The sequence below is a fragment of the Liolophura sinensis genome, chromosome 7, assembly GCF_032854445.1.
Source record: "Liolophura sinensis isolate JHLJ2023 chromosome 7, CUHK_Ljap_v2, whole genome shotgun sequence".
Lineage (NCBI taxonomy): Eukaryota > Metazoa > Mollusca > Polyplacophora > Chitonida > Chitonidae > Liolophura > Liolophura sinensis.
The window spans coordinates 52,454,426-52,468,474 of record NC_088301.1 but is presented as its reverse complement, the minus strand read 5'-3'; the positions used below and the strand labels follow the sequence as shown (position 1 = coordinate 52,468,474).

General features: G+C 38.0%; 1 protein-coding gene and 1 long non-coding RNA gene across 2 annotated transcripts; both read left to right on the top strand.

Annotated features, from left to right (window-relative positions):
• Window positions 1-4,784: 4,784 nt before the first annotated feature.
• On the top strand, window positions 4,785-5,875 carry LOC135471366 (uncharacterized). The gene is made up of 3 exons (XR_010444429.1): window positions 4,785-5,005; window positions 5,177-5,385; window positions 5,790-5,875. It is a non-coding gene; the product is annotated as an uncharacterized LOC135471366 (long non-coding RNA).
• Window positions 5,876-7,910: 2,035 nt separating this feature from the next.
• LOC135471019 (uncharacterized) lies at window positions 7,911-12,351 on the top strand. The gene is made up of 11 exons (XM_064750067.1): window positions 7,911-7,963; window positions 8,159-8,187; window positions 8,427-8,632; window positions 8,764-8,849; window positions 8,988-9,016; window positions 9,203-9,411; window positions 9,584-9,669; window positions 10,084-10,112; window positions 10,460-10,656; window positions 11,105-11,181; window positions 12,270-12,351. Exons 2-11 carry the CDS (start codon window positions 8,172-8,174, stop codon window positions 12,349-12,351), a joined length of 1,017 nt encoding a protein of 338 aa, XP_064606137.1. The 5' UTR covers window positions 7,911-7,963; window positions 8,159-8,171.
• The last annotated feature ends 1,698 nt before the right edge of the window (window positions 12,352-14,049 follow it).

Genomic DNA, 14,049 nt, shown 5'->3' with positions numbered 1-14,049 from the left:
TTTATTTCTAGTATAGGCTCAGATCATTACAGAATAGGTCAGAAAACAAATATATTTTGCAAGGTAACATTGTATAAGTATACCGCATAATTTTAATACTGGAGTGAAGAATGCCAAAGCTTTCCAAATTCGTGTTCCATAGCAGCAGTAGAATAAGAGGTGAGTTGAATTTGACCACCTGTCAAGCTATATATATATATACGAATACTAAAATAACCATCTGGTATGGTATACATACGTATGCCAATACGACCACATGGTATGGTAAATATATATATATATATATATATATATATATATATATATATATATATATATATATATGCTTAAATTAGTTCATTTTCAGTTATGCGCGCTATTTCTGCACAAAGACACTTTTGGGAGATATTTGTACGCTGAATAAAATTTCTCTATTGTCACAGCCCTCAGCTGAGCATGACTGGTGTTAGGTGTGGGTGTCTGGGTGTACAATACAATCGGGGCAGGATGTGTGTGAACTAACAAGAATCATTCAGTAGGCACAAATGTGAATATCAATGACATTCTAAACGTGTATATATATTCTTTATGTTTTCCTACGTCGTACAAATTCTTATGAGAGATATGAACTATTTTAATTTCGAATATAAGGCCCACACAAAATCTGAATCTTGGGATATTACGGCTGTAATATAGATGTTGTAATGGTGTGCAGAAACAAAACACACCTGGACTGGGTTACACAGGGACTGAAGCCTTTTTATAAATAAACACAAAGCGCATAAACGAGCAGACAGTGGCTATTTCTGCGTACAGAAAATATGTCTGCGCAATTCTCATCTGTGATTAACATAGACGTCTATTTTAATCCCAGTTCTCACTGATCTCATTTAAAAACTTGCCCCGTATTAACCAGATCTCCCTCTCTGTAAACTAAAATACATGTAAAAGCTATACCCAACTCCGTGTTGTCAAATCTGTAATCCATACGTCACTCTATAGAAAAAACTGAAAGCTAGGCTTACACGAAGATCTTTGCTGAAAATAATCTACCAACTTTTGTGTGCTTTTGCACAAAGTACTTCTAGCTCGTGAACTGACTCTTCTGCTGCACGAATCGTGGTTGGTGGAAAGATGTTGGGAATTAGCATATCAATTTGCACAAATCGGTATGGAAATCAAATGCATGTGTCGCCGGTCCTAGAGTCTATAAAAGTTAATGGAAACGTCTTTCCCGGCATTATACCTAAGTTGATTTAGTTGGATTATCCTTAGTTTCCGTTTGTTAGGTAGGTGGTGTTATTGGAACTGGTGAATGATTATATGAACATATGGTTATATTGTAAATTAAAATAAATCAAGCTATTTGAAATACAATTTAAGGAACATTTAATAAATTTGCGTGTAATAATTTCCCTTCTTTTGTTGTAGGTTTCTCTTTTTTTATTAGGATGTACTTGTTGGTATTTGCCCTGTGTTTGACTGTGGTGAGTGTTTGTGGTGATGGGGGGAGGGGAGTGGGTCTCCGTGTCTGAGGTGGTCGAAGTGGTTAGTACGCCAGTGCGGTGCAATGACCCACGAGCCTCTCACCAATGCGGTCGCGTTGAATTCAAGTCCAGTTAATGCCGTCGGCCGAAGGTGGAAAGGTCTGTTAGCAACCTGCGAAAGCTCGTGGATTTCCCCGGGTATCTGCCAGGTTTGCTTCCACCATACACCATAATGCTGGCCGCTGTCGTACAAATGAATTATTCTTGAGTGCGACATAAAACACCAATCAAATAAACAAATACTGAGTGTGTGTGTGGGAGGGGGCGGGGGGGGGGGGGGGGTGACAAACCCCGCATTTGGCTGCTCCTAGTGGTAATACAGCGTCTGTCTGCAATACATGGGACATACCCGGGCTTTCCTCCCTCTTTGCTTGGTGGCCGTATTTTTAACCGTGACCTGGACTGGGTGTCCGTTCGGATGTATGTGTACCAGTAAAGTAACACCAAAAAGATCGGCGTTGGGGCCAGTTTGCCAAATGGAGAAATGGTTTTAGTATTAAATAACCTGAAACCAAAATGACAATACATTAATATTTGGAATGACGTAGGTTGGCGAGACTCAAGATGAAAGATGAAAGGTCGTAGTGGTAACCGTGATTGTCGCTACCTTTCCTAGCTTGGTTTGGAATTATAAATAAAATAAGTTTTCCAACCATAACATTCAATTTTGACAATTTTAATAGTAATCGGACTATGTCACCTGCATTAAAGACCTTCTCAATATTGGATATGCTTATCGAGGCTCTTGTTGCCATGGTAATCTGACCGTCGATGCCTCGGGCTTGCATAAACCTCACGAGGATTCCAGATTCCAGAATATATCCGTCATTATAAACGGTTTCCTGTAAACAAATGCTATTAACTGACTAATAAGACTTCTGATCTATATAGTCAACGACATACTATCATTTATACACTATAGGTATGTATTCCTGGACTGGAAAGCACAGCACTTGTTTTCCATCGGAAAGCAACGATATGCGGTGTAATTATGTCCCAGATTTTGTAATTTTAGTGATAAAAATATTGTACACAATATTTTGAATGTGGAGTTACATTATGTATGTGTCTTAAGTAAAAGAAAAATTCTGAAATGAAATCACCTTTGCCAAAGAGTGATTTTTCAAATGTAAAACGTTTCGCATTTTTAAGAAAGGATAAAAGTGTTGCATTTAGGCTTGCAAACATTAAACGTTCTGGTTATCGTTTGCAGACTTTTGTCTCCTCTGCCTCGGATTTACAGCGTGAGTATAACGGTATTTTTATACCCTCGCGATATGTTTTGTTCATGCTTCCGTCTCCTAAAACTTGTAATAGATAACTGGTTGACATTTTGACATGTGTTCCAAAAAAATCTGTACTTTTGCCTTTTCCGTCAGTTTTTTCCGCACGATGAACTATACCTGCCAGTTTTATTGTCAACCTTGCTGGCTTCCTCTCCGGTCATACGTGGGAAGGTCTGTCATCAACTTGCGGATGGTCGTGGATTTCGGCCGGGCTCTGCCTGGTTTCCTCCCACCATAATGGTGGCCACCGTGGTATAAGTGAAATATTTTTGAGTACGGCATAAAACACCAGTCAAATAAATATTGCTAGCCTTAACCCCTTTCTATGAATGCGTTCCAATAAACTCTTCCTGAATCGAGGACTACTTAAGACATCAACACTGATCTTCGCACTACTTGCTTTTCGCTCAGCGTAAGAGGAAAAGACAAAGTATTGGAGAGCTCGGTTTCCATATGAGACTGAGAGTTAAGCGTCGTCTGTCTTTGGTATGGCACTACAAATCTAACGGTTCTTAGTCCAGGCCTCTTGAAAGGAAACGCGATCGTGAGATGTCCGAAATGTGGAAAGCTACTTTAAACCCCCATCAAACAAACCAATTTTCTTTGGCAGATGACATAAACTGCACACCAGACCAGGATGGCTTTCTAAACATAACCATATCCAATCCCGGAGAACCTCTTGCAGTGAACCTGACCTGTTCTTATGGAGTATTCACATTTGAAATGTTGACAAATGATGTCATCGTACAGTCGGCCATGTTCAAAGAATGGACCAACCAAGATTTGAAACAGCCGGAGGATATCTGCGTGTTAATGGTATGTAACTATACTGACAGTTTGCTACAAGTCTTTTGCCCTAAACTGTTAACTAATGTTTAATTAAACGTTTTTCATAGGACACGCAAGATAAAATTCAACTGTATCAGATACATGGGGAAAATGGCGAAGAACTGGAAAAGTCTTTCGGATACTGTAACTATAGGTGGGTAAATTGTTCGTTACATTTTCAATAATTACCATCAATGAATTATAACACTTAAAATATACCTATTGACTTATATGCAATCTTTTCTCTTTAGCTAATAGAAACAAAGGCATATCTGGATATACACCATTAGTAAGCCTCTTAACCGACTGCACCAACTTAAATCTATCGTTTTAAGCAACCTATGCTTATTACGTAATGTTGACACAATAGGATACTAGTATATGGATCATGCACTGTTCGTTTTGTTTCATATTTCTTTAAACCCTCAACCTCTGATAGCCGTGATAAATAATTTTAGTTCCATGCTTTATGCCTAATCCTTTTCATATACTGAAGTTTTTATTGTTTCTGTGCATTTTGTCGATACAATCAAAATTCTCTGACCCTGATCAGTTCCAATAGCTAAGCTTTGACTAATTTTCCGATTTCAGCGTAGGATTTGATATCCCAGCCTTTAATTGTAAGTATCACTAAGCCTTAATTGGCTTGGGTCTGATGGAGAAAATAGTCAATATTCTTTCCTAATCTCTTTTTATTTTGGTTTTTAATGTTTATTTTACCTTGCTTCCTTAGTCATGAACCTTTCACGATTTTCTGTCCATTTTACGTCACAAAGACACAATGGAATGCCCGTCAAATGTGGAAGATCCGTTTTCGGTGCACCTGGAAAACACGGGTGACGTATGGATTTCTGTGGCTGTCCGGTGCTGGAATGACTGGTTTACCTTCTATATCCCTCCAGGATTTACCACCCTCATGCAAGCCGTTTTCTTTGTCTGGACGGATCAACAACGGGTTTATCCTCCAGACACGTGCATATTTTTTGTAAGTAGTTTCCCGCCGAACAAAATGGAACTTTTAAATGAAGTCGAATTAACACATTCCGCCTTCAACAAAACTTTTTTTAAAGAAAGCTTATTCAAGTATATTTGTTCAGGACTGGGAATCTCGCTATCAGGCGGCTGTCTTTTATGGCATGGAATCTGATTGGGATTATACACGTATAATTGCAGGCTGCCCAGCAAGGTATGTAACGCCTTTCACTTTTGTCAATTAGAGACGTATAAAACAGTAATATCATTATTAAAGAAATCAACCATCGTATTTACAGAAGATGAATAAGTAAATACATAAAAAAAAAACTTTTTGTAAGCCCTGTAACGTTCGGATTTTCAGATTTGGGTCAGATGTACCTCGGGTGAACCGTAAGTATTTGTAAAAGTGTCATCCACTGTACTAATTATTTATATATTAAATATTAGAGGAACGCCATGCTTTTACCATCGCATTTTAAACCAGTTACCCATTTTGTTAATATGGATCATTTTGCACATATCTTCAGTATTCAAATCTCGTTTTCGCCATTTTATCTATAGACACAGCCCTGTGTCCCAAGACACATGACGATGCTTTCTTCGTTGACCTTGTTAATTCTGGAGATGTTTGGATCTTCGTCAATGTCTCTTGCTGGAATGAGAATTTCCATTACTTCTTGGAGCCGTACTCTACAACGCTTTTACCAGCAATGTTCGGGAATTTGTACGATGTATCAACAGTTTACCCAAACGATACTTGCGTTTTTTCGGTAAGTATACAGTCTGTCTGAGCACACTGCACATTGAGCACACACCTATCTGTCTGAATACACAAGTGGACAATTTGTAGGATAGTCGGACCAGAGCTTCAGTTTTTGTAAGACCCACCCTCTTGTTTAAATAATGTTCATTGGAACATTTGCCTTTGTCTTGTCTTCAGCATATGTTCAAAGGTTCACGTATTTCTGGTGTCTTTATCAGGAGTTCGCGCCATAGTTGCCGGTGATTGAACTCGGCTTTTTCCTAGAAAACACTGTTGTGATTGTGATGCAAATATTAAAAGCTAGGTTCAGTGTTATGCGAATAAATTTGCTTTCTTAGGAAAATAGATCGGAATATTTGGATGTAAGAATTAAATTGTCTTTAACCTGTTGACCTGCCATCTCACACATAGGCATGGGACAACCACGTTCAAGATTGCTTGGTTTACAGCGAGGAGCCAGACTGGGATTTCGTTCTACAATCAATCACTTGTCCATTCAGGTAACTAGTTTATCTCTGGTCTTAAGAGCTCTCGTCAGCCTTTTACATGAAAACAAAACAATGGCTTCTGATAATTCATTCTTTTGTTATCTGAAGTAAATGTCTTAATTTCGTTGACAACACGCATGATATCCTTGTTCTGAAAAACATTTTTGCCTTTCCAGCGTTGGTGGCTCAGTACCAGCTCTCACTAGTAAGTAGTACCATTTAATAAGCAAATGTTTTGAATCGTGTGGATCTATGTACAAGTAAACGTGAAATAACATTTTAATTTCCCTCTGCCACCAGGATCAAACGGATTGATACATGCAAGTATTTACTTTTTAAACATGTAATCTTATATCCATTTTATTTTGAGATTATACCCAGTGCCCTGAAGACAAAAAGGGACCAATATACGTTACACTAGAAAATGTGGGCGAAGTTACGCTCTCCGTGGAACTTCAATGTTGGAATGACTGGTTCACGTACATACTACAGCCCAAAACTTCAGTATCTATCGAAGGAGCTTTTTTTGAGTGGACAAATCCAAACCAAATTTTTCGAGAGAAAGTCTGCATATTTCAGGTAGGCATTAGCATAATTGTGTTTCCCTCGAATGTAGCCAAAACATGTTTTAATTCCATGGTCCCAGGATAACATGCGCTCCAGAGAACACTTTTCCTTAATACGGAGCTTTTCTCGGCAATTTGCGCCATTGTAGAACACCTGTAGCCTACATTGGCGGAAAAGTTTCGCAATACTTTCTATTTTTTTAAATTTGAATAGTTTATGAAAGGTTGGAACGTTAGATGTCGCCGCGCCACATAAACCTGCCTGCCATCATAAATGTAATATTCCTTGAGTATGGTGTCAAACGACGGTCAAAAAATTTAAATATTATGCCATACAGGAGTTCGATAACCATTACCAAGCAGTGGATATATATGCGGTTGAGCCAGACCTAGATTTCCTCTACGGCCTCGTAGAATGTGAATACAAGTAAGTAAACTTTTCTGAGCTATCGCCTGCTCCTGAAAATTGAGGTACATTACCACATCAACAAGAATTTATTTGTAAACCGTAAAAGTGCATATCTCAATAATACAGGCGTTTTTTCTATTTCATTTTTTTCTAAACTATTCCAGTTAATACGCTTTTCGTGCCATGAAAAGAAAAATATAACTAAATGTTATTTTTACTCGCAGTGTTGGTAATTCCGCTCCACTTACCAACCGTAAGTACTTCGTAACATTCAGAAAACCGCTAATTATTCTTTCTATACCTCAATAGAATACTAAATGTATCCTTTATCGTCATTTATTTACTTGTAAAGTAAAACTGAATATCTAAAAAAAAATATAAAATACAAGCCATGCGAGATACGAGTATATAAAATATGGGTAAAAATTCCTATTTGTATCTGACTTTTCAAAGACCACTTGTATTTGTATATTACAACGTAAAAAGAACTTGCCCGTTTTGCAGCATTCTTAATGCGCTCGAAGTTTAATATCAATCATTCATTTTAATCTTAATTCTTATTTTAGACAGTACGAACTGTCAAGCCAACGATACTGGGCTGTTCGATATAAACCTGGTGAACGACGGAGATGTATGGTTGTACGTGGATGTCTGGTGTTGGAACGATTGGTTTGAATACTACCTTGAGCCTCGTACAACTATTAACATTCCAGCCATGTTCACAGACTGGACTGACACTCACTTTATTTTCCACGACAACGTCTGTGCACTGCAGGTATTGAATACTTGAAACAATCAATGTTTTGCCAAATAATTCTAAATTATTTTTTTTCTTTTGTCAGATATGTATAGAAAAGTTCCTTATTTTAATCATATTTTATAAAAAGCACGTGGTAGATATCACTGTTAAGAGTACAACCATCATTTTGCACATCTACGATGTATGAACTAAGGTCTTTCGTTCAGGACATAGTTGAAGGTGTATATGCCAGCATAGTGTTAATCATTATAAAATGTTTTTATTTCTAACGAGGATTCTGGAAACCATGTCCAGGAGTTTGGAATTTACAGTGAGGAGTCCGACTGGGACTACACGTTCAATTACGTGACGTGCGATTATAGGTGAGCTTTACTAAGAGCATTTAGTTTACGAAATGCAGTGCATTGCTTCTTTTCATGACGTTACCTTTTTAAAGTGAAGCACACTATCCATAAGGCCTAGTACAGAAATGTGTAGTACTAGATTTAAATGTTTTGTAAACCAATTTGCCCTCAATCCTGAACTCAAATGCTGACTAACCTTTTCTCTTTTTTTAGTGTCGGAGAGGACATGCCAAGCATTACTTGTACGTACAATTATATGTGTGTATGTGTGTGTGTATGTGTGTATGTATATATGTGTATGTATATATGTGTATGTATATATGTATATATATGTATATATATATAATTAATCAAACTTGCATAATTCCTACAGAGCGAAATGGTTTTTCATAATTTCGCATAACATTGAACCAGTTCTTGACCTTAAATCATTTCGTTCTTGTAGTTTTCGTTCTAAAACAATCGTTTTTTCTGTTCTCAGATGCCATGGAATGTCCGAAGGGCAACGAAAGCTTCACGATCCATATGGCTAACATAGGAGACACGTGGGTTTTAGTAGAGTTCGAATGTTGGCAGGAAACCATTTCTTTTCACCTTGGTCCACATTCTAATACCTCCATAGAAGCCATTTTCCACCAACGAATCAACCCAAGGCAGAAATATCCGTCCGATGCCTGTCTTTTTGAGGTGAGCATCAGCTTCTTAAAATTAATTCACCAGTCTTGCTTACAATTATAAAAGTGTATCGACTAGGACCTTTCTTTTATGGGGGTCATTGACAATATTGCCAAATAAGTCCATAAACTTTATTTACCTAGGCCATGCCCTACTTTCAAGAAGTTCGAGTATACGCTTGGGAGTCGGACTACGACCTGAAGGATGACATTTTGCTGTGCGATTTCAGGTAAGAACACAGATCCTTCTGCATCAAAAATATGAATTCGGGACAAGTTGTATACCTGTTCGTTGAAAAAATGTACAATGTTTTTCACTCAACAACAGAGTGAAAAAAATGCACGACTTTCTGCACATTTTTTTTCAGTTTGGGCTCAGAAATACCAGCCGTAAATCGTAAGTACGTCCGCGGGAAAAATTCCAGTTTTCATCTACATTAAAACTTAACCTACCTTCTAAGACTATATTTTTTTAAAATAAAAAAAACAAAACATTGCAAGAGCATTCTTGCTCGTGAAATGGTTTGATAAACAATTACCCAACCACGATCTCGTAATGGATGTGATTAACATTTTTCTCTAGACACCACGGACTGCACGCCAAATGACCATGGTTTGTTCACTGTTCAGTTGGTGAACAGTGGGGATGTTTGGGTTTCAGTTGAACTTCACTGCCTAAACGGTATGATGATGTTCAACTTGGAGCCTAGATCTACCCTATCCGTTTCCGCGGTCTTCAATGAATGGCTGAACCAAGATCAAGTTTATCCAGAAAACAGTTGTGCTTTCGAGGTAAGGTTGTGCTTTCTCCTTGTAAATACAGAACATTCGTTAATTTTTCCTAAATGAATTTTAATCTACAAAAAATATTAAATGTATAGTGATGGAAACTAGTTACTCTGTCCATGGGGCTGGGGGGGCGGGGGGTTGACAAATTTAAATCATTTTGATCGTTTTCTCGAAGGATTGGAAACAATATCAAGATCTCGTCATTTATAGTGAAGAGCCAGATTTTGACAGCAGAACAGACACGCTGACTTGTCCTTACAGGTAACTTCCAAGTTTAGAATTTTCAATAAGCATAGGCAAATCAACTCTAATAAACTGGATGTAACATCACAGCAATATTGCGTTTAAGCCATGGTGCTATAGGAGGCGTGTAATTTGCCATTGTTTAGCCATTTACATTCACAGTTGGAATACATCTCGGAGGTAAATTGATAAGTCGCCTTGTTGCATCGATTACATTGGACCACTGACCAACTATCACACTGTCACTGTTCTGGTTTTACTTTCTATGCTGTAAGCCTTGTCGGTTTAGAATTTTTCGTATCCTAGTAAATATTTTTGGAAGATCTAGAAATGTAAGCTACGATAAACGGTTCATAAAAGTCTGAAATGTTTATGTTTGTATAATGTCTAACAGTTAAAAACCGGAGTATGTTTTCATTTTCACTATTGCAGTGTTGGAAAAACCTCTCCAGCTGTGGAACGTAAGTATCATACATTGCCGTAAGCCTGTTTCTCCATAGAGCCTATGGTCTCACGCAGGTTGACCCCCTTAGATGTATGATAACGTGTTCAACTTTAAGCGTTGCTGAAGCAACGTTCTGAGAACGTTGGAACCACCGGCGCCTCGACACTCAACCGCCGGTCGTATGCCCGGTTTACGAGAACCGGGCTTAAACGATAAGTTTGTTACCATCTACAGAACCCCCGACTGTGCTTACTGGAGCAATTTTACTATTTTGTGAAGTATGACGAAAATTCATGACGCCAATAATGCGACAGCTGAAATGCCTTGAATAAATCTCGCCTGTCCACTTGTTTTTTGTTACAGATTTCACCGACTGTGTAATTGGAGATGTTGATCTTTTCAAAATCAGCTTGCAGAATGTTGGAGACGTTTGGGTGTATGTTCAGTTGGAGTGTTCGAATGGATATCAAGAATACTTCCTCGAACCTCAATCAAATCGCACGGTTTTAGGTGCCCTAAATACCGCCGAAGCCGTAGTTGAGGAGGTCTGCGTGTTCACGGTGAATACTCGCTTACGTGGTTTCTACAACGTATCGTGGGGCATCGCATCCTGTGGTATTTAAGAGTATGGCTCCCAGCGACCATCAACCTCTTGATCAGCGAGGTTGCTTGTTCAAAACTATCTCCTCGCTGTTTCTTTTTAAGACTGGAATTTTGCCTGGCGAAAGTCTGTGGTTTACTCTGGAGGCTCTAGTTTCACCACCGATAAACCTTACCGCCACCATACAGCCAGATGCTTGGGCGGAGATGTACACACAAATACATTAAATTCGGGTTTACGTTGTTCCCATAATTTGTAACTCTGTCAAGAATTAGGTGAATGCTTATTCCAGGCCTGTTTAAAAGAACATCATTGTCCTGGAGGAAAGGATCAAAATCAAGATGTTAGAATTTTCAAGAAAATCATGATACTGTTACATGTCATAACACTGATTTTATAATTTACAGGATGGATCACCACCGCATTTGCGCATATATAACGAGGAGTCTGACTGGGACTCCTTTTCCTTCGAGATACATTGCAGGCAAGTGCAAGTAATGGTCTGAATTAAGTTGTCCTACCCATACCACAAACCTGGTAAGTGTCCAGAAACGTTTGGTATTATACACAACACTTTGCAAAATCCATGGCCGTGTACGGTTCATTGTTTCCCCATGCAAGTACAACTAAATTTAGTATTGTACACATAACATTTAAATTATACATTCGTATAAATTCGTACTTCGTACATTCACAGCTGAATGGGATAGGCCAAAAACTGGGGCTGGTTCGATTTGTTCCCGAATTTATCAGATTTGTCCGCTTGATTTGCGCTTAAAAACTTCCAGAAGCTCCACCCTGATAAGAGTCGGAAGATTTTCCGAAAGACTTCACCCTTAATTTCAAAAGCTACAGATATAGTCTCTTAGGTACGTGCCGTTTGGGGATTGTGGGGGGGGGGGGGGGGTTTCCTGTAACTATTTGGGGTGTAGTAAGTCTGGCATACTGTTCCTGCAAAGCGGCTTTGTAAATACGTCGGTATTGTGATCTATCTGTTACCGGGAAACGTCGCCGACAGCACACCTGAAGTCGATATAATGCTTCTCCGTGTATTCAAGTTACGCTCGCACTGAAAATGTGAGCCTTTCCACAGCCTCTATATGTACACATTATTAAAGTAATAATGTCCTTGGATAGTTATCTAGTCCATACTAAACAACTGACTTATTTTTGTAGATTCTGCTCGGTTTTCTCCCACCATAATACTGGCCCCCATCATATAAGTGAAATATTCTTCAGTACGGCGTAAAACATTAATCAAATAAAAAAAAAAAACTTTTTGGTAGAACCAATTATTTGACCGTTGATTAGATACAAAGTTTTTTTTTCTAAATTTTGTTTTACTGTTACTTAAAGCAAACGGTTAATCAGTTAAAGATGTTCGGATCTTTCTACTTTTCATAGTCGATAATATGATTACTGTGGCTAATAAGATGGAATCAATTTTGGTATTGCATTGACCAGATAATTTAAAATGCTTTTTTAAAATTTGTTTTATACTGTTACATTCGTCTTTTTTCTTATAAGTTCCATGCATTAACATTTTATTACTAATCATTGTTCTTTTCTTAGACCGGATGAACTAAGTGTATCCGATTGGGAGGCGGATTACTCGTGGAGAAGACTGACCAAGCGCGACACGCACAGCTTGTGACCACACTAGTACTGCGATTCAAAGGGGATCAAAACCAATCAGGAGTCTGCGAAAACCTGGAGACGTCGTGATTGCCCATCGAAAATCAAACCTAAGAGACTAGCAATCCCCTACTGTTAATTTTGTATTTCTTTTGTTCAGTTTTCTTGATTTTTATTACTTGATTTCTTTCGATATTTTTTTGTTTTCCCCAAAAAACATGAAAAAAAAACAAAGAAAAGCAGTAAGGGTTATGTATTAAGTTTTACATTTATTTGTTTCGTGTATAAAAAGAAAAAATAAATTACAAAGGGAAAAATGCTGTCGGTCTATGTTATTATAACCATATGAAAGTTGATTCCGTGCCTTGATACTTTGAGAAACTTAAAGGAAATTGGCAGAAAATTTCCTCCCGCCACAAAGGCAGATCAGTATTGGTCAGTACAGTGTATTACTTCCTTCAAATTGCTATATGAAACACAGCTGTTCGTGTTGTGTATTGTAGAATTCTTACGGCATGAGGCGTGGTTCCACGCAACCTTTCCAAACCGGATGAAATAGGTACTGAGTTTCCTTCCACTCAGGGCAAGTTCCATTACCGATTACACGCCCGTTGTCGCAGACAGCGTAGTAAGGTGAACGCTCTCTGCCTTTCCAAACCTGGTAGCCGTTATCCAGTCCTTTGCAATCAGGAAAGCGAATGTTGCAAGGAGGACAGTGTGATCGGAGACAATGGTTCATAGCATAGTCACCTGAAGAAAACATAAATGCATTTGAGCCATGATCGAGAATGGAGCCATTTTTTAATGTGCAACATAACCAAAGGATTATTTTTTTTTATCGCACTGCCGTGCAAAATAAAATACCCGGTCAAATATCCACTGTGATGGGACATATGCTCCTTAATGTATTCTACACTGCATGTTGCTCAGTCCGATATACAGGCACAGAATGTAACTTCACATACTAGTACCAGTGTCTATTTAAAATAAAGCAGTTACTGAACTGGAGTTTTAGGAAAGATTTCATGACTTATACGAAATATGCATCTTATCTGTAGTTTGCAGTATAAATTACTGGAATATTTCTCCCAAAGATAGTTCAACCTTCTTTTCAGCATCCTTGGGTATATACACTGTAACTAAGCTGTTAGAAATGTCTGTACAACAGTGTTAAGTGGAATTACAAAGACAGTGAGTACAATAAAACTGACTTGTTGATCGATTAATCTCTAAGGTTTTGGTCAACCCATAAAACGAACTATACTTATTTACTTTTATAGTTTCGTGAAGTTTTCGGTTTCCTTACAATATCGTAAATTTATTGATTTTGAACCTAAATATAATTATGCCATCTTTATTTGACATTCCCTTCGAAAGTCATTTCTTTTACAAGAAAGATGTTCTTTCTATTGATTCCGAGAATATGCTAAATATTGCAGACACCTAATATACGTTGTATTTAACATTCGCTTTATAGTAAGCTTAATTCAGTCATTGTATAATCGTTCTGTAGTAGACAAATTAAAAACTTTCAGCACTATGATGCGATTTAAATGAAAGCTGTGACGTTCAGCTTTGGTTCTTCGAAGGCCTATAGTACTTGTCAGCATAAAGGAAAATACCCGAAATTGAAGAAAGCCTCGCCAGACTTCTGTAAACCATATTTAAGTACTTTTACTCGCCTTGTAGACTTTTGTCAAATTAAATGGTTTTAAAT